Genomic DNA, 19,143 nt, shown 5'->3' on the forward strand with positions numbered 1-19,143 from the left:
ATTAAACTAGTACATCCAAATTCTGTTGTGCGTTGGGTCATGTCTTGGTTATATCTGCAGCCTTCTAACATATCTTTTCGCCCTTGAAATCATACTTAATTCAAGCATTGTCTCACTACACAAATTATTTCATAATTTATTAATTCCAAAATTCTGTCTGTGCCTATATGAGTAGTCTAAAATGTTTTCACATCTCTTCCTACATCACTTCACAAAAGTCTAACATATGACCTGAAGCTGGATTGTGTCAAATAGAGTTGAAGGATGCATACTTGAAAGTAGGGGTGTGTAAAGGAATATTGTAATAGTTAATTAAGTGTATGTGTGACTATAGTCTCTTTCCAGTGTGCATGTTAATTCCTCTCATTTCAGATAGTTACCAGAGTTAGTCTAGAGAATAATTGGTCCTGGTTTTAATAAATACTAAAAGTTTAGATGATAACATGATACTTAAATTCTAGCATGCAATAAGACAGATAACTAGAGGTAAAAGAACTGAAAGATAATGAATAAAATAATCAGTTAGTATTGCAAGCACAGCACAGATAGACATTCCTGCATGTCACTGCAAATGATACTGCAACTAGCAGTGTTGTATTTTACCTACTCAGTATGGGTATAATACGATTTATATAGGTTAAGTAAGGTTTGTAATAGTAATGTGCATTATTAAAGTTAAAAAAACGTTTAAAATGCTAAAAAGTTAGTAGGAATCTTTCCTTCTTGGAGGGAGGAAAAGAGACATGAAGCAGCGAATCAGCTTTTTAAAGGTCAAAAAAAAAAAAAAAGCTGGGAATACAGCCTAGTTTTCCTGACTCCCAGATGTGTCTTTAATACCTACATTATTTAGCTGTATTAATGTTCGATCTAACTTCTGCCTATGAAATGATGCACATTGAAACTTGTGACAGCCGTGTTAATATATTTATTTAGCTTTTACTTTTTATATTAATTTTATGGTAGTGTATGGAAGAACTAAATTATGAGAAATCCTGTGACAATGTGACACTGAAGCTAATGGCATTATCGCTCCAATATACGCGCTGTTGGATTGTGTTCTATTCCAGAGAAAGACTGAGTTTAGAGTAAGTTATGAAACTCTTCTGTTATCTTGGTATTTTTTAAACAATGTTATCACTAAAGGAAGCTGCTTATAAGAACAAGCTAATATCCTTTGTTGTTTGAATTTCTCTTTAGGAGAAATATATCTTAGAACAATGTGAATATTGTAAGCTGATCTTTCTAGTGTGTTTTGGACATTTCACATAGTTACAGTGTTGTCATGCTCCTAGCGAAAAGCTCAGTGAAATGATAGAACTGAGAGTGATCACTGGAGATCCAAAAAAACCTTAGCAAAGATGTTTTTGATGTTTGGGTCTTTTTGATGTTACCCAAGAGGTAAAGAAATGTCTGTTATAGAATAACAGGATTTGAGGCAGGTAATACTAATGTGAGGTGTATTTCAAATCAACGGGTACAGAAATTTCACAAGACTGAGCATATTAACCACTGGCATTAGTCTTTATAACTTTTTGAAGTAAAATAAGCCCTACAAATACATGCTCTTGAATGTGTTAGTATCACTGCATATTATTTGTGACACATTCTTCAAGTGTACTTCCAATCCATGAGTTGTTCTTCTTTGGCTACAGAGACGTAGCTTCTGTTGGTAGAGTTCATGTGTTCCTTCGTTACCTGTTGTGAGATTTTTTTCCTATTAGTAAGTAAGCACTATAATTTCCATGCATGACCTTTCCTCTCTCTATGATTTTTCGCCAGGGACTGACTCTGACACAGTCCTTTTTCTTCAGGACAGGCTTGTGCTGTAGGCTGACTCCATTTTCTTAGTCACAATGCGCCTTTCAGCACTCAGTCATGTAATGTGTCCCAGCTCTCCTTCCACAGACATTAATGCTCAAACTGTACTAGTACCCTGAATTCCAGGAAATTAAACAGACATTTATTAGCATGGGAAACAAATGGTTTTAGAATTATTACATATGCATATTAAATATTAACAGTCTAATTAAACTGTTTTATAGGTACAGTCTCAGGGGAGATACTCTACTTAACCTTGTCTTAATTTATGCCACTGTAATTGAACTTACACAAAAGTCAGAAGACTTTGAAGTCAAGGTAATGTTTTTGGTAACAGCTTTTCCATTTCAGTCTTCGCTGTATGATATTTCCAAAGTGCATAATCACATGTGCATTCCACAACAAAAAACCTAAAATAACTCAAAACTACTAAAATAAGAGAGAGGAGCTTAATTCAGTGCTGCTGAAGTCTGTGAAAAAACTGTGTTGACTACAGCCCAGGTTCAACCAGATTCACACAGCAGATGAAGTGGGTTTATGACTACGAGTCAAAAAATGAGATTGTGCCTTCAATTTCATAAATTATTAGAATGTGTATTAATCCTGCTTGTGTTTTAATTTGAAGTTTCAGGTTAATATTACATTACTAATGTAGTAGAGGAAAAGGAAGTGTCATTTCTTCTGCTGTCAGCAAGTTTGCTCTTTTTCATGTGGCAAGATAAATTAACTTTTTTCTCTACAAATTAAAAAATGCTGTATCTAGAATAATCACCATTAAAAAATGGGGCAAAACTTTCATTTGGCTTACCCATTTGATGTCTGTAACTCATTTCATTTGCATGAAGTAACATCTTTTTAGGCAATTTTTTTTACTTATTTGCTTATTAAAATTTGTTTCAAATTTATCTGGTTAAATGAAACTTAAGGAGAGGACAAAGGTTTTTTCATTCCAGGTATTCAGCAGAGTAGTTCCTTTGAAGGTATAAGAAATTACTTATACATTCAAAGTGTTATGTGCCTTCTTAAACCGAATTAGGCATTTCAGAATTACCTGTTTTATTAGGAACTAGTATTACACCCATACACTTGATCACATGTAAAAGACTTGCAGGATAAACTAATTTCACCTGCGTAAGATTTGCATAAATAAGGGGTGTAATTTGTGGACAGAGTAGAGGTCAGAGGCTGGAGCTCTTCCACATGATAAGTAAGCATGGATCAGGTTTAATTACCCCACCTTACTAGCTGTTGTGCACAGGGTCACCTTTAAGCTTTCGCATTTAACTACTGCAGCAAATTAAGACATTCCTTAGTATAAGTTTTAACTAAAAATATTATGTGTTGCCTTTAGGTAGTTCTTACACCAGGGATTGAAGAGACAGCACTGGTAATACGCCAGATTGCTGACAACCTTTTGATAGCGTCTAATATCAGTCCTCATGAGTGGTTGGACAAATCCTGGCTTTCTGTCTTGCCATCTGAGGTTTGCTTATCTTTCCATTAAATTGCACTGTTTTCTTCAGACTCATAAATTTCTAGGCTTTTTTGTTGTTATCTTAAAATGCATTAGTAACGTAAGCATGATTGCAGATATACATACAGACATACTTTGATATTTCTATGCATATATATATATACACACACACACATATAGATAATGCTTCTGTCATCCTTGATAGTACAGTTAGGAGCAACTTGGAGTTTCCCCTTGCTTTCACAATTAACCAGGAGAGACTTTTATCCTCCATGTCTACTGGCCAATGTGTATGGCTCCACGGTTCTAGGCACTGAGCTTGAAAAGGTGTCCAAATTGTACAAGACAAACACACAATGGCTAACTTGGGCAGGAAGCCACGTTCGTCAGAGCTAATCAGCTACTGAAGTCCATGGCATTACTTACAGACTCGCCTTAATACAAGGTGGTGGAAATTTAACTTCTCATGCAGCAGTTGATATTGGACATGTACAATAAATGCTGGAACAGGTCCATCAATCACAGTCAAGTATATGATCTTCTTTAACCTGTAGACTTCTATTAAGGTTTTCAAATAGAACATACAGATTTGTTCATTTTCTGTAGAAGCTTTGAACCCTTGTAAAGCCAAGATCCTTTTTGGCTTTGGCAAAATGCAGAAGCTTTTTAAAGCAGGTATTAGCATGGCCTTTCAATTGTGGGATGTTGTATTATATGTTTTCCAATTTAGAGGTCAAGGACACTAGTTAAAAAGTGAGAGGAGTCATTGATTTTATTTTGTCTCTGTTAAAGTTATTATATCCTCTCATCTGTTGAGTGCAGAGTTTTATGAAGGTCATGAACTGGAAGCTGACAGTCTTAAAATACTACAGTTCTCAATTTGCTGCCCTCTGTCTGACTTTCAGTCTCCCCCTAGCGACTCCTGCTTCTGGCACCTGTCTCATTGCTGTTTATGGATGTAATTTCTGTAAAACAAAACCAGCTTTGTCAATTTACCCTGACTGAGGTAATTCTCAAAATAGAGAATAAATAGTAAAGCTGGTAATGCATTTTAAAATCAAGTTTCCATAATCCACTGGTTTCTTCCTTTAGAACAGAAACATATTTGAACTGCACTTGGTTTTTAATCAAACTGTTATGCAGAACTTACTCTTTTGCAAAGAAACTACACTGTTACATCTAGTTAATTTTTTTTGTGGGTCTATAAATATGTGGTGCTTGAAAGCTCTATTTCTGTGGTATATTAGAAAACTGATTGATAAGGAAGTCATTCTGTAGAAACAGTAGGAAAGGAAAAGAAAAGTCTGTCACATATTAACAAAGTAATTTCCATTTCCAGGCAGAGAAATGCTTGCTTACTTTTCCATGTATCAACCCTCTGGTTGCTCAGATTATGTTAAAGAAGGAATCTTCACTGAACAGGTTGTTTCTTGCAAGTTTTGATCAACTGCAGGAACTTCTCCCAAAGGTTCCAAAAAAAGTTCTAAAGGTTGGCCAAAATTGATTTATATATTAGATCAAGCTTTTTTCACTGCTGTAATACAGTGTTATATCTGAAGCTACATGTACATTTGCTGGCATAATTTAAAAATTAATTATATACTTCAACACGTCATTCATACCTAAAGTGCTGGGCCTGCTAATTCTCAGCAGATGTTGTCAAGTCACTGTTATGTTCAAGTGAAGGTGAGAAGAACACCTCTGTAACTGGAAAAATACTAGTTTGGCCAGCGGCTGCTCCAAGCTTCACTGTATCAAGTATCGTAACAACATACAAGCTTATAGGTTTCTTTAATGTAAGAGATGTTTTCCAATTAAGTATTTTCAGGATTTTCGTCCCTCCCCCCTTGCCTTTCTTCCTTGCTTCCTTCCTTCCTCCCCGCCCCCCCCATGCTTCTTTCTTTCTGTCTGTTTACCCATCTCCTTACACAATAATAAACCCATCAGTTATGAACTCATAGTACTAAGCATCTTAAAGATCCTTGAAGGTTAAGGTGAAGCATTCTGTTCACTCAAGTGTCCAGCCTGCAGTTAGAATTGCATGCTCATACCGTTTCAGTTGGGCCAAGTCCAGGGAAATTACAGACACAGCTTTTATCAGTCAAGAAAATGGGAGGAAAAACTTCCACATCAGAAGCATTGAGTTAAGGTGAAGGAGCAAGTGAACAGATATTTGGGCACTGGATATCAGCTTGCACATATTACTGCAATAACTGCTTGTGTGCAGAGCCATGTTTACTGACTGAAAAAAAAAAAGATCCCACCAGTTTACTTAGTTTAATTCCTCTGTGATGTATGATATGTGCCAATCATTGCAGACATTACTTCCTACAGTCCTGGGCTAGTGAAACAGCATAAAGAACATTAAGGTATTGGTTTTCCTGTGTTTGAAGAGACAGGCTATTACTTGTCTGTTTATAGATTTAAGGCAGGTGGCACACTGTCTGCTGTACACACCTCTCCCTCTGTATTGGTAAGTGGTTTGCTTTTTCTTTCCAGTACACAAAAAAAAAATTATATGTCTTAGAACCTCAACAACTGGTTTAGCTCTTGATATTTGAGGGTGTAGAGTTGTGCTGTAAACATTCAAGTATCTTTTTTTTTTTCTTTCAGCATTTTAGTGACGTAACCACTTCATACAGCCTAAATGCTGCTCCTCCACTGGAAATTGCAGTGAAAGGTGCATCAGCCCCAGAAAATAGTAATAACTTCTATCCAGACTATAAACAAAATCATCAGTCTTTAGAGCTACTTGGTAAAGCACAAAACAGCACAGGTAATATCTTTAATTACTAAGAAAATATGTCTCCTTTGTAACCAGGTGAAAATCTGTGTGTGTTAGAATCTTTCCCTTCTAATCATGGAAAAATCAGTTAGTCTGAGAAGGGAGACTGCAATCAAAATCCTCAATGGCATCTTGTTTTTCTGTAAAAGGTAGAGAAATAAGCTCATCTTTCATTCTCCAAACAGAATCATTCAAATTTTTCTCCACCAGGAACATTCCTCATGAATTCTGAAGCCGAAATTCCTCCACTGAATCACCAACAGGGTTTTTTTCACTCTGAACTTCCAAGCTTTATGGAAAAGAAATCATGTTCTTCAGAAGTAATTACAAGGAGGAAGCAGAATTTCTTTACTGTGCCAAAGGACTATGAAGATTTTGCTCATCTGGATGTTACAAATTCCCATCATACTCAAAGACAGCCTTTCAGGATGCACTACAGCTCTGATCGTTCTTCCAAAAACTCTGAAAAAGAGGATTTATTTGCAACTTTCAGTGACACTGCACCTCAGGAAAGCTCTAAGCATATTCTAGAAGAATTTAGAGGCAAAACATTTAAGACCCCAGAAATTCTGATTGACCAGACCCCATGGAATGCGCCTTCATCCACCGGCCCATGTGATTCATTTGCATCTGATGGTTTTCTCTCCAATTTCTTTGTTGAACCAGATGAGCTTCAAAGTTTGAATTCTCACCAAATAAACAGAGAATCTAAAGGAAAGAGAAAACAAAGTCCACCATTCTTATGGACAAACCAAAATTTTAGAACAGGTATGTCCAATGCAAGCAGAATCTGCTGAAATTCTGTTTGAAACTTGGCTGGAAACAGGATTGTCTGTAAGACTAAATGTGCTTTCTTCAGGTAGTTGTTAAATCAAATACAACCCAATAGCTGCATGTTTTCTTTGCTAGAAAATGTACCTGCGTATACATTTCTTCTGTGATAAAATGTTTCTAAACATTAATTTTCTGGTTTGAGATTAAAGAATATTATAAAAACAAAACAAAAAAAAACCAAAAAAGAAACGCACCAGAATTCTATTACTGCCATTATTTTTCCTCAATAAAAGATTGAAAAGCATACTAATCTGATTTTGTAAGCTTAAGCCTCTTCTGAATTTGACAGTACCTGAAATGCCCTTAATAAACATTATTTTTAGAAGTTATAGGAAATAGTATTTTGTAAACATAGGTTTGGATAAGAAGAGGAAAAGGATGCTAGAGAAGTATTTTATCTAAACAGCAGAAAGTAGATTCAGCAAACTCACAGTGAAATTCAGGTACTATCAATGGCTGTGCTTTGCCACGGACATTAACAGAGTAAGAATTTCACTCTGACAACTTTCTGTTTCATACGGTTCCTTTATTCTTGGAATATTTTTATTTAGCGAATGTCTACAGGGCTAAACTCTCAATTTTGAAATCATTACAATATATATTTCTTCAAATACATGGTAGAGTGTGTGCGTAGTTTTGTTACCCTGCAGGTGTGTACAGTCATCTAAAATCTTCAGGATTCTCTTTTTTTGTCATTTTCTTATCTCTGGTTTACTTTTTCAAAGTTAGTTAGCTTGAGACCTTTTTTGATAAGATATAATACATATTCATGGAGTCTTAAAAACAATCACCAGTCCCTGCCAGACTATGTACTAAAAAAAAATTTTTATAAAATATAGTAATATTTTACTGCTGCTGTTCCCCTATAAGTGAAATGCCACGTTCTATAAAAATCCAAAGCTAAGCTTCTCAAATAAAGTGCCTAACTCCTAGTACAGGTGATATAATTTATGTTTGCCTTGTTGCTGTCTGTCATTAAATCTCTTGGTGGCATAGCAAGGTCAGCACAGTATTAAAATGCTTTCACTAATTAGATCAGGCTCATTCATGAAATCACAAGTAACTAATTGATGTCATTAATGTTTCACCAGCTGCTTAAGGCAGTCATGTAGGTTAATTGGATATGGCGAACAGCTTTTAATTTTGAGAGTATGTAAATTAAAATGTTCATACCATACTCTGAACAGACACGTTGTGTCCCCAACAGGAGTAAGAGTGAGACCCAAGGTATTGCCAGGTAGTTGGCAGTTTTTCAATAACCTGTAACTGGCACTGATAGTATGAACTTCTAAATACAACTGCTTCTGGTACCACACTTTGCAGTGTTCCAAATACACTGTGATCACTAACTGATAAGCTTTCTTTAATACTCCTGCCTGCCCAGCAGACCAAAGGTACGCTTAAATCTGAATCAAATCATAAAAAAATAAAAAAAGGAAAAGTGGTTTTTGGTTTAGAGTTTGGAAGAATAGGCTTATTTAACTTTATTACTCACTAGTCAGGAGAAAAATAAGTACAATAAATAATTGTACATGCTAATGTAAAGAACACCTTAACATAGTGAAAGCTTTATGAAGTCCCAAATTTAAGAAATGTTTAGGAAATTTGTACAGAGTTAAGTTAAAAAGACATATTGGGAGCCCCCAGGGATTTCTTCAGGCTTCAGATCAAACTTCTGTTAACCACAATTAATAATGTCCCTATGCTAAGCCAGTTTTTCCACTGGACAGATTAAATCCTTAGGTCAGCGTTAAAGTCTTCTGACAATACTTTTTGTAAAGACTAAATGGAATTTTCTTACAATAACTTATTCTGAATAAGCAGCTACTCAAGTATTTTATTGTATAAATTTATTGTATAAATACTTGAGTCTTAAGAATGTAAGTAGCTTTTTCAAATAACTTAAAAACATGGTTAAAAAGAATTAGCTTTCACAATTACTGAGTAGTAATGACCGTAATATTAATGAAATAGAAATAAGGATTAAAATCTTTACTGAAATATTGTAGTTAAGCATAGTACAGGTTGATTCATTTGTTTCGTGTAAGGTCCTATATTATTATTACAGGACAATGTGCATAAAACTGAGAAGTAAATAGTAACTAGTGCTTAATATTAATTTGCACACATTTAATTTTATGGCATTTGATACTTTCTGTATAGAGCATATTGGTTAAAGCTGAAATCTCCTACTGCTTCTGAGAAACACATAGTTAAGTCTGCATGCATGTTGTATTTGTAGTTTATCATGCATGTGTTTTCTTCCCACTTCTTTTCTAGATTCGGGATTTGCAGAAGTACCAGATTTCAAGAAAAAGAGATTGACATATGAAAGAGTACCTGGGAGGAGTGATGGACAAACACGCCTTAAATTCTTTTGAATGGAATGGGGATTTGCATCCTACACATACTTTTTTTAAATTCTTCAACTCTTTGAAGGGAAATAGATTAAATTCACTTTTTGTTCATTTTTAGAGAGAAATTAGGGTTTGAGAGTCCTTACCAATTCAGGATTCTTTTGTATGTTTTTAAGATTGTACTAAACAAACTAGTTCCTTAAACTTGGAGGATTACTGTTTTTATGTTTGTTCTCATAAGTGATGTTGAGGTATTTTATCATCTTTTGCACAAAAGAAAAAAATAAAACATGGATTAAGAAAACCAGACACTAAAGCTCATAGCATTTGTTCCCTGAGCATGCAGCTTTCCAAACTTAAAGATGGACAAGATCTTCCAGAATCTCAAGGCTGCTCATGAAGTCTTAGAGCTTTCTTGAGCTTACAGATGTGACCTTCTGTACTTGTCCCTTGTTCCACTTCTTTCCTTCTGACAGGACGTTTAGAAACAACATGATGAGTTCCTGCCATTAATCATAATGGAGCTATGGTAATAGCCTATTTGTTTCATGGACAAGATGCGAAAGATACATTGAAACTCAGGATTCTAATAGATTTGATTCAGAGAACTAAGCTGTGACCCTCACGCTCTGCATCATCTGGTGGAGGCTGTTTGTTGGCATCCACGTTTTTCATCCTGCTACAGTGCGTTAGCCAGCAGGGAGGTGAGAGTCACCTTGGAGGCAGTGCCAGATGTTGTTGGCTACAGCTGGAAGGGGTGAGGGTGATACCGAAAATGCCAGAGAATAAACTCTCTGACTTGTTTTGGAATTAAGCATCCTTTACCAGGCCTGGGCAACATGCAAGAGTGATCTCCATCAATGATGTGCAGTGAGACAAGAGCTGGTCACAGAATATATTTCCCACGTACACGCATATGTATAAATTTCCCCAGAAATCTTATGCATACTCTGTTACTGTCCGAGGTCTAATTTTAATGTTATTGTGAACTTTACAACAGTCAAACCTCTTGCTAACTTAGTAGAATTCCAAACAAGCTGCTCTTTCCCTATTTTGCTCAGAGTAAAAGAACTTATAAAAATTTCAGTGCGGTTATTATTTCTGGCCCATTTTTGTGGTCACTTAAGCTAACAATTTCCCATCCCTTTCGCTTCATGGTTTTGGCTCTGTTTATCAGGATTGTCTCCCAGACTGCCAGGCCCATAAGTCTGTTCTTTTAAGAGTGTGGCTCTACCAAAGCCTCAGTCACAGATGACCACAGTGGAGAAAATTGTGGCTGCCAGTGCCACAATGTATTTACATCCTGGCACCAGAACTCCCACATGAACTGTCATGGAAAACTGACTCAGATAATTTATAGATCACTTCAAAATCAGAGGCATGTTGCCTACATTAAATAAGTAAAGAAAATTCAAGTGCTCGCTGCATCAAGTTTCCATTAGGAAGAGAAAATGCCAGTGTACAGTTAGTTACTCTAGTGGAAAATAAGGAAAAGGACTTGCAATGACCAGCTGTTTTTTACTGGTTTTGTTTACGACTCTCAGTCTCCCACAGATAGGTGCACAGGGACAAATTTAACACATGTGCCTGTCACCCCTTTTCCCCTTTGTTTCATGTGTAACTAAGAATAATTAGAAAGGAACTAATTTTCAGCCAAAACTGTGCAAGATAAAAAAAAGTAATCCCCAGTCCTCCATCAGCAGATGCTGACTTTTGTCAGATGCTGTGTGAGCAGGCAGGTGGCACCTGTAGGAGTGGAGGAGCAAGAAAACGGGACCTTGAGGCTCGTGCGAGGCGCCTGGCGCACAGACGTGTGCACTCACTTGATTTGCTTTTACTGCTGCCACGAAACTGGTTTGAAGCTGGTGGAGTTGGGACCTCCACCGGCAGCCCTCTCAGACGGTCTTTGGTCATCACGGCAGCCGAGAGGCTGTTGCCCCGTTGTCCACTCCTGTGCAGATTGTACCTCTTAGAGCAGGGGCAGCAAAATGTGGTACTTGTCCTGGTCTAAGCCATCTCTGCGCTTAGCTCAGCAACGTGGAAGCCCAGGTATACCTGCAGCTGGAGATGAGACGTTGTCATTGGAGATGAAACTGCCTGGGCAGTCAGAGCCACCTGTTCTGCTGTCGATGAAAGCAGAAAGCTGTCCAGGATTATTTGTCAGATTCCCTGGTTACCTCAAAAGGTGGGACCTGCAAGAGCTGACCTGCTGAGATGCTGGCTGCTTCAATTTGCCAACACAAAATAACAAGAATTGGTGCACCTCATAACTGACTCTGTATAGGAACGTGGGACCCTCAGTGCCAGCCAACCCTGTTCTGGAGCTCGTTTTGATCCCTGTGTTTTGCCACAGACTGTGCCTGGGAGGGCATAGGAGGCAGTGGCTGTCATCCCTCTCCCTGCTTGTACCCAGCAGCTCGGCTGCCCTGAGAGCAAAGAGGTGCGGCCAGCACACTCCTCTGAAGAGATTAGAATCCATCCCTTTCTCCCGTGGGACTGCAGGATAACCACGACACTCACAGGAGCAGCAGCGGGGAGCACTCACAGCCCATCTCACAGCTGCTGCACAGGCTCTTTCCTTCTATGCCTTGCTGCTCCAAGACGTGAATGCAGCTGGGATCAGCAGCACTGCTCCCCCGACGTGGATTGACTGTGGTGCTCCAGCTGAAAGACACCGCAGGGAGCTGGGCAGGGCAGCCAAGAGACAACTGCAGTTGAGTGGCTCGCCAGCAGTGGCTACTCTCTTCTGTAAAACTATAATTTGGCAGATCCTTATGCCAGCCACTCCAGAACCCAAGCTCCAAGTTAGGACGCTAAGCAGGAAAGCATATGCAGCAGGGGTGGCTGGGGAGAGAAACAGATGTGAGGCTGGGGGTAGGTTTTTCTTTGTTTAAAAGAAATGCTAAGAACTTGTCTGGGAGGGAATGGCCAGCAGCCAGAAGCTCGCGGTTCAAAGGCATTTGATGCACTCTCATCCCCCTCCCTCCCTCCCAGACTTAAGCATTTTGACCTCAATCTGAGCCTTGGATAAACCTTTCTGCAAGTAAGAGCCACGCTTCCTCTAGAATTCCGCATGTGTGTGGGCATGTGTCGCGTACTAAAAGGAAAATGGCCATATCCAAATAACCTACAATGAAAAGAAGCGAGATACTCTCTCCCATACTTAGAGGCACAACACACACTGACAGCATTATGACCCTCATTTCTGTGTCCTCCTCCAGGACATCAAGTGTGAAAACATTTTGACACAGACAGAACTGCCTGGAGGACACTCAGACTGCAAACCTCTTCCTTACAGTTTCAAAATGAATGAGTGAGCCTGATAACATTGCTGCTATTTACCATAAAAATGGCAGATAGCTATAAATAGAGTTTTTCCATTATTAAGACATATTTTCTAAAAATCCAACAACCTTCGCTTCACAAAAAGCAAAACAGGTTGAGGTCTGCCCTCTCAATGCAAAAATCAAAGAATCCTCTACCTTACAATATCTGCTCTTTGTTACAATTAAATAATGAATTCAAAGCCGGTAGGGAAAGGAATTTTATTTTCAAACTTCTAAAAGATTAATACAAAGAACAGAAAGTAGACAAAATTTAAAAAGTTAGTTGTTCTTGTAAAAGTGCTCTATAAAAAAACGAAGGCAAATGACCAAGCACATTTTAATAAGTTTTGTGTACTGCAAACCTTGACAACTATGCATGCAACTACCTTTGGGTGTTCACGGATTTTTAGTGTCTGTCCGGTCACATTTTAAACACGTTGAGGAAATTCCACCCTGTCAGTACTTTTACAAATACAAATTAGGAGAAGTACAACAGATGAGAAATCTAAGAAACATGCCTTACAGATTAAGCCTGTGCTACACATTGTGCCCAGCAGTTTCTAATCTCTCTCATAGTTTACTATCCTTCTGGTGTAACAGTTTAGTAAGAGAGGAGTAAGTAATTTGGTAAAAATCCATGTGTTTTTCTTTTCTAAAATGTAAACTTCTGAAGTGATACTTGTATAGTTAGCACAGTGTAGTAACAGTGGTGACAATTAGGAAAAGAATAAGAGACTTTTAAGAACATTAGCAAAAGATAGTGAAGGCGAGATGCACAAGAACAAACAGATAAATATTTAGGACTTTGCTTTAGTCACACAGAACCTGGGACAGGGGGAGAGGCTCTTCTTGTGAAAGAAAGGCAGTTGTTATTCATGTCATGCTTGAAGGAGACTCTTTGATGACCTTCCCTATAAGAGGAAAAAAAAGGCTTATTAAATGCTGTGTTTCTAAGCTTATACATTTCTCTTACAAATTATAACACAAAAGCTCCTTTGCACTGAGAAGAAGTGAATAACCACTTCCCTTTGTTGGATGTTGGCACCCTTGAATAGTATAAGATTTTTCACTTGGTTTTTCAAACTTGCTCTCATTTTTTATGGTCCTAAGATAACTAAATAATAACAAACTAGATAATCGTTCAATCAGTAAAGGACAAATAAACGACATCTTGGGCTGAACTATGCATTTGTAAAAGTATCATAAATTCACCGCTGAACTCGTCTGAGAAGATAATTTTTTATCCTATCTGGATATTGCAATCGAACTTGGACCCTAGGAATATGGACGGACAGACAGACAGAGACAGACAAAAAAAAAGAAGAAGAAAGGCTCCTTCAATAACAGAAGAACACATGCCATGATCACTACAATTTTTTTCTTATTTGCAGGAAGAATTAAGGGTAGTACCTAAATTAAGCATACATTCTGCTTGTGCTTTCCCTTGTCCCTAAGTACTTCCAGAAAAGCATCTCGTGCTTAGTTGTTCTCCCTCTTCAGGTTCAACCCTGTTTTGTCAAAACCTACACAGCAACAACAACTAAACCCACACTGTAGACAGGCACAGGCACAACTGCAAGCTCAGGAACCCTGGCAGCGAGAAGGGGCAGATTTTACAAGTACTTTATGTTCTAGCTAGAATTCTGCCCTTAAAAAAAAATAATTAATTTTCACTTTGATAACACTCTCAAATACAGAACAGAATTCAGTGGTTCTTCCTCTCTCAGTAGTTTTTTTCAGCTCTTCAGCAGGAACTATTTTTATTTTTTCCTTTTAAAGAAGAGTAACCCCTTCTGAATATTCTACTTCCACATTTGCTTTTCATGCAGAAGAAACTGTATTTTCAAAGAAAAGTTATGGTGTGATCCTGCTCAGGACTACTACCACACGTGGCCTTTCTTCCTCCAGCTGCAAACACTGGTATCTATGTTGGAGATGGGAGAGACGAGTAGGAGCCCCAGAACCAGATCCCAAAGATTTACAGATGTTGGATGATCACCCATCCACCCTGCAGGGGTTACGCAGTTACAAGCAGTGCAGAGTGCTAAGGCAGACAGAGATTAAGGAGCACCACAACCTTTAGACCGGTGCTAACAAAGGGTATGGAGGATGTGGTTACAGATCGCCTCACCTCTATTCTGTTTCCACTGCATCTGCTGCTGTACCAACAGAAAGAGCCTAAGGACAGACACGGCTAAATGAACCGCTTCTATTTGAATGAGGTTGTTGCTTAAGCTGTGGGCCAGGCATCAGAACACAGGCAACTGACACGGCTTTGTCCTGTTTCCTTCAGCTGGATACGAGACTGGGTTTTACGCCTGGCTGCATCAGCCCTCTGACACAGATGCTGCTAAGGACCCTAGAGGTGCTTAAACACAGAACTCGGCCAACCAAACAAAAAAACAACTCATACACAAGACACCTCTAGAAAGAGCTCTAGGAAAGAGGCATGCTTCAATTGCCACACCCAGAGTGGGATGCCCACATATGGAGTCGGGATTGTTCAGCCTAGAGAAGGGAAGGCTCCAGGGAGACCTCACAGCAGCCTTCCAGTATTTAAAGGGGGGCTACAGGAAAACTGCGGAGAGGCTCTCTATCAGGGAGTGCAGGGACAGGATGAGGGGTGGCAATTTTAAGCTGAAGGAGGATAGATTTAGATTTGATACTAGGAAGAAATTTTTTACTGTGAGGGGGTGGTGAGGCACTGGCACGGGTTACCCAGGGAAGTTGTGGCTGCCCCATCCCTGGAGGTGTTCAAGGCCAGGTTGGATGAGGCTTTGAGCAACCTGATCCAGTGGGAGGTGTCCCTGCAGGGGGGTGGGAACTGGATGATCTTTAAGTTCCCTTCCAACCAGAACCATTCTATGATTTAAGGAAATAAACAGGAAACAATCTGCAAAACCAGCAGGGAAGTGACGAACACCACCAAGAACTTGACATTCAAACATCTAGCACCATGCACCCTTGTTCCTCCTAGGGCTTGCATTTCAAATCAGAGTTGTCATGGTGTCTGTGATTTTATTACCTGATTTTAGAGTAGAGCACAGGATCGGGGCTCTCGAAAGGGATTGCTCCCTGCAGGAACCCCAACAAGCAAGGCATCTTTGCAGGCATTTTGCATACAGTATTGCTGGAGTTCTGCAGCTGCCTGAGAGACCTGTGTAAGGGAAAAAGAAAAACAAACACGGAGAGAAAACTAATTCATTCACAAGCAGCTATTAGGCACTGCCTCTTGAAGAACCATTATCAAGGAGAGCTGGAGGGCAGCCAAGGCAGCTCTTGGATTCTAAAACACCAAGTACATCAGCACAGGCACACATTTACAAAGCTCTGATGGAATACACATGAAATACTATGCCAGTGATGGCCCAGAGGAGCGTAGAGGACTGAGATGCAAGTGCGGTAGAGTTTGTTCTCATTAAAATGCACAGGACCATGACAACAATATTTTCCAATCTCCTGGACTGCTTTGGGGTTTATATTTGAAATCTTATATCCCTAGATAATTTCTTAAAAGGACTTTAACTTCCAAACTGTTCTGGAACACAGAGCATAACAAGGAATGAAAGCAAAAAGATGAGGATGAAAAGCTTTTTAAGTCCAAATTGCCACCTTCCTCCCTTGTAGTGAAGTGAGAGCTTCCAATCCACGCTCTGGCCCCAAGAGGACAGTCCAGAGCTGTGAAACAAGCCCAGGAATCACAAGGCAAAATGCCTCCAGCACCCAACTCCCTTGCTTTCCCTATGCACAGCAAGTCAGTTGTGTGTCTGTATTTTTTGAAGGAAAACATAGGGGAATTCCCAATTTCTCACACACACACAGAGACACACACAAACACACACACTGGTAACATCTGCTGGGAGTTGTCAAAATCCATGCTGCCACTACATTTTTTGTAAAAGGAAATACTGAGGTGGGAATACAAGTCCTCCTCTGACTTCACCTCTGGCTTCATTACAAGACCCCCGAAATACTGATTTTTCCCCCTACACAAATTTGCAGTGTTGCCAGCAGCAGGACAAGACAATAGCTAGAAGAACCATCCACGCTTCTCAGCCTCCTAATTGAAGGGGTCACTCAGGAGCCCTGATGGGATTTTGGTTCCGGGCCGGGCCATCCCATCTAACAGTATCTGGAACTGCAGGGGAAATCTGACCTAGCATGTGATTTCACTTGCTCTTTCACTGCTGTCCTGCTCACTACCTATTTTCCTCCAGGATACTCATCCTGGTAAATGCCCGAGTTTTCCCAGAAGCCATGAGCATTCTGGGGAGCGAAGAGAAATACTTTCCCACAGCCTCCCAGGTTCTGTCGAGAAGAGTACAGGGAGAAGTATACACAGCAAGGATCCTTGCTAGTCAGTGGGCTTTGTCCCTCCTGCTTTGCTTGAGGAGGACCTCTCCGTCTCCACCCTGCCCAGCCCCTTGGACCTCCTGCTGCATTCACACCTTTGCCTCCACCACAGTGGTGACCCCTTGCTGTGCACCACATTGCTATCAGGAAGCAGAGCCACTTGCCAAGGCTGTGTGGAGCTTTTTCCTGGCAAAATGAGCAGAGGGTCATTCAGGACCCCATGACCACAGCATGATCAGCAGCTCTTTTCTGCATCTCCTTGCACTTTGATGCCAAACTCTGCCATGTGTACTGAGCGATGTGTGTCCTGGTGCTCCTGGGAAAATACAAGCCTGACTTTTGGCATGTGGGTAAGAACTATCCATATGGCAACAGACTATTGTTATAGGACAGCTCTGCCTACTTTTAGCCCTACCTATGCCCCTATAACGTTCTTCACTCCTCTAACTCACACACAAAGTACAAGGGTTTCGGCTGCATTTCATCACAGGACAATCAAACTCCCTGCAGCAGCCGCCTGTGTGGGTACTTCTTTCCTGCTTGGTTTCCTCTTTCTGAAAATATTGTTCCTGTCTGCTTTTTTAGCTGGCAGTATAAACAAATCCACCATTGGAACTTTGTAGTATGGGATGTTTAGTGTTTGATAGGAATGGTTGGACTCGATGATCCGGTGGGTCTCTTCCAACCTGGTTATTCTGTGATTCTGTGATTCTATGTATTTTTAAAAATCCTTTCAAATCCAGCTTCCCACTGAAAACACATTGTCTATTCAAAGTGGCCAAAATAACATTGTCTCCTATCTCAGTGTCTGCTAAAACTGATTCAAGTAATTTTTTTTCACTGGATGAATATATTCCCCACTGTTTTTACAGTGCATGTCAAGAAATCCACATGATCCTTTTTGTAAGGCATATTTTTAATCATGCATCATTTAACTTCTGAAAAAGACATGAACAGTTTCCCAGAAGAGCTGACCTGGAAAGAGACTGCTTTATACAAAGCCTGCAAGAAAGAGGAGACAAAGCCTCTGTGAAGAACCAGCAAACATATAATAAACATGTACCCCTGAGAAGTCCAGCTCCATAATATTTTGCTGCAACAAAGCAACTCTCAGAAAACTAGACTTTACTTCTTTATATTCCAACTCTGCTTGAAAAAAAAACAGGCAGGGAGGGGATATACAACTCAAATGAGCAGGAACAAAGATCCAGGCTGTTTCTTAGAATCATATAATAGTTTGGGATGGAGAGGACCTAAAGATCATCCAGTTCCAACCCCCCAGTTCTCTGCCCCCATGGGCAGAGACACCTCCCAGTAGCTCAAGCTACCTGAGAGCCCATCGAGCCTGACCCTGAGCACCTCCAGGGATGGGGCAGCCACAGCTTCCCTGGGCAACCTGTGCCAGTGCCTCACCACCCTCATAAGGAAGGATTTCCTCCTCATTTCTAGTGGTATTAAACATCGGAAATGTTTGGCAGATCATTTCTTTGTTAGACAACATCCCTCTTGCCATGCGAGCCCACATTCCTAGTCTGCATCTCTTCTCCCAGGCTCCCAGACACCCCTGCGGGGATGAAGCGCCGTCGCCTTCACTCAATCAAATGCCTGACAATTTGGTACCCGGTCAGAAAATCAGGTAACGTTAATGAACCAATGGGGGTGACGTCCAGAAGCCACACTGGCTTCACCTGGCAATGGGAACTTCAAATTTTCACAAAGGAACAGTGAGAAAAGGTATCCTGAGCCAATTTTAAGCCAATTTTAAGCCCATCAGGCGAGTTCCCGCAGGGCGCCGCAGTCACACCGAGCACGAGCACGGCGACGCTCTTGTCACCCGCCAGGGGAGAACGGAGAACGCAGCGAGGTGGGGGGAGAAGAGGAAAGCGCGGGGATACAAATTAATCGGAACTTCACCCCCTCACGGTGTGCGCGGCCGGGACCCCGAATCCAGCGCGGCCTCGGGGGCCGCCCGACCCCAAACCCGCACCCGGGGCAGGCACGGCCGGGCTGGATGATCCGAAAGGTGTTTTCCCACCCCGCGGCCTTGCGGCTCCGCGGCCCGGCTCCTCCGCTCACCTTGATCCTCTCCACGGCCGCCTCCAGTTTCAGCTGCTCCACCAGCCGCTGCATAGCGCCCAGGCTGCCGCACGACGACATCCCCGCGGTCCTCGGCCACCAGCGACCCCGCGGCGAGGG

At 40.4% G+C, this 19,143-nt stretch overlaps 2 protein-coding genes across 2 annotated transcripts in view; one reads left to right on the forward strand and one right to left on the reverse strand.

Annotated features, from left to right (window-relative positions):
* The window catches only part of SHOC1 (shortage in chiasmata 1), a 53,821-nt gene extending 44,502 nt beyond the window's left edge, over nt 1-9,319 (forward strand). Inside the window, exons 22-28 of the mRNA XM_069880671.1 lie at nt 964-1,085; nt 2,043-2,136; nt 3,170-3,301; nt 4,632-4,781; nt 5,906-6,068; nt 6,288-6,845; nt 9,192-9,319. Coding sequence (XP_069736772.1) covers nt 964-1,085; nt 2,043-2,136; nt 3,170-3,301; nt 4,632-4,781; nt 5,906-6,068; nt 6,288-6,845; nt 9,192-9,292 — 1,320 coding nt within the window. The 3' untranslated portion in view covers nt 9,293-9,319. The remainder of the gene's footprint in view (nt 1-963; nt 1,086-2,042; nt 2,137-3,169; nt 3,302-4,631; nt 4,782-5,905; nt 6,069-6,287; nt 6,846-9,191) is intronic.
* A 3,284-nt stretch (nt 9,320-12,603) lies between these two features.
* GNG10 (G protein subunit gamma 10) lies at nt 12,604-19,143 on the reverse strand. The gene is made up of 3 exons (XM_069880596.1): nt 19,024-19,143; nt 15,620-15,751; nt 12,604-13,505 (listed from the first exon to the last, which is right to left on the reverse strand). Exons 1-2 carry the CDS (start codon nt 19,102-19,104, stop codon nt 15,626-15,628), a joined length of 207 nt encoding a protein of 68 aa, XP_069736697.1. The 5' UTR covers nt 19,105-19,143; the 3' UTR covers nt 12,604-13,505; nt 15,620-15,625.

This window comes from Phaenicophaeus curvirostris, chromosome Z, assembly GCF_032191515.1.
Source record: "Phaenicophaeus curvirostris isolate KB17595 chromosome Z, BPBGC_Pcur_1.0, whole genome shotgun sequence".
Taxonomy (NCBI): Eukaryota; Metazoa; Chordata; class Aves; order Cuculiformes; family Cuculidae; genus Phaenicophaeus; species Phaenicophaeus curvirostris.

Coding starts and splice junctions, on each gene's coding strand:
- GNG10 (XM_069880596.1), bottom strand. CDS start 19,104: ATGTCGTCGTGCGGCAGCCTGGGCGCTATGCAGCGGCTGGTGGAGCAG. Junction 15,752..19,023: donor CGGCCGTGGAGAGGATCAAG/GTGAGCGGAGGA, acceptor TCCCTTACACAG/GTCTCTCAGGCAGCTGCAGA.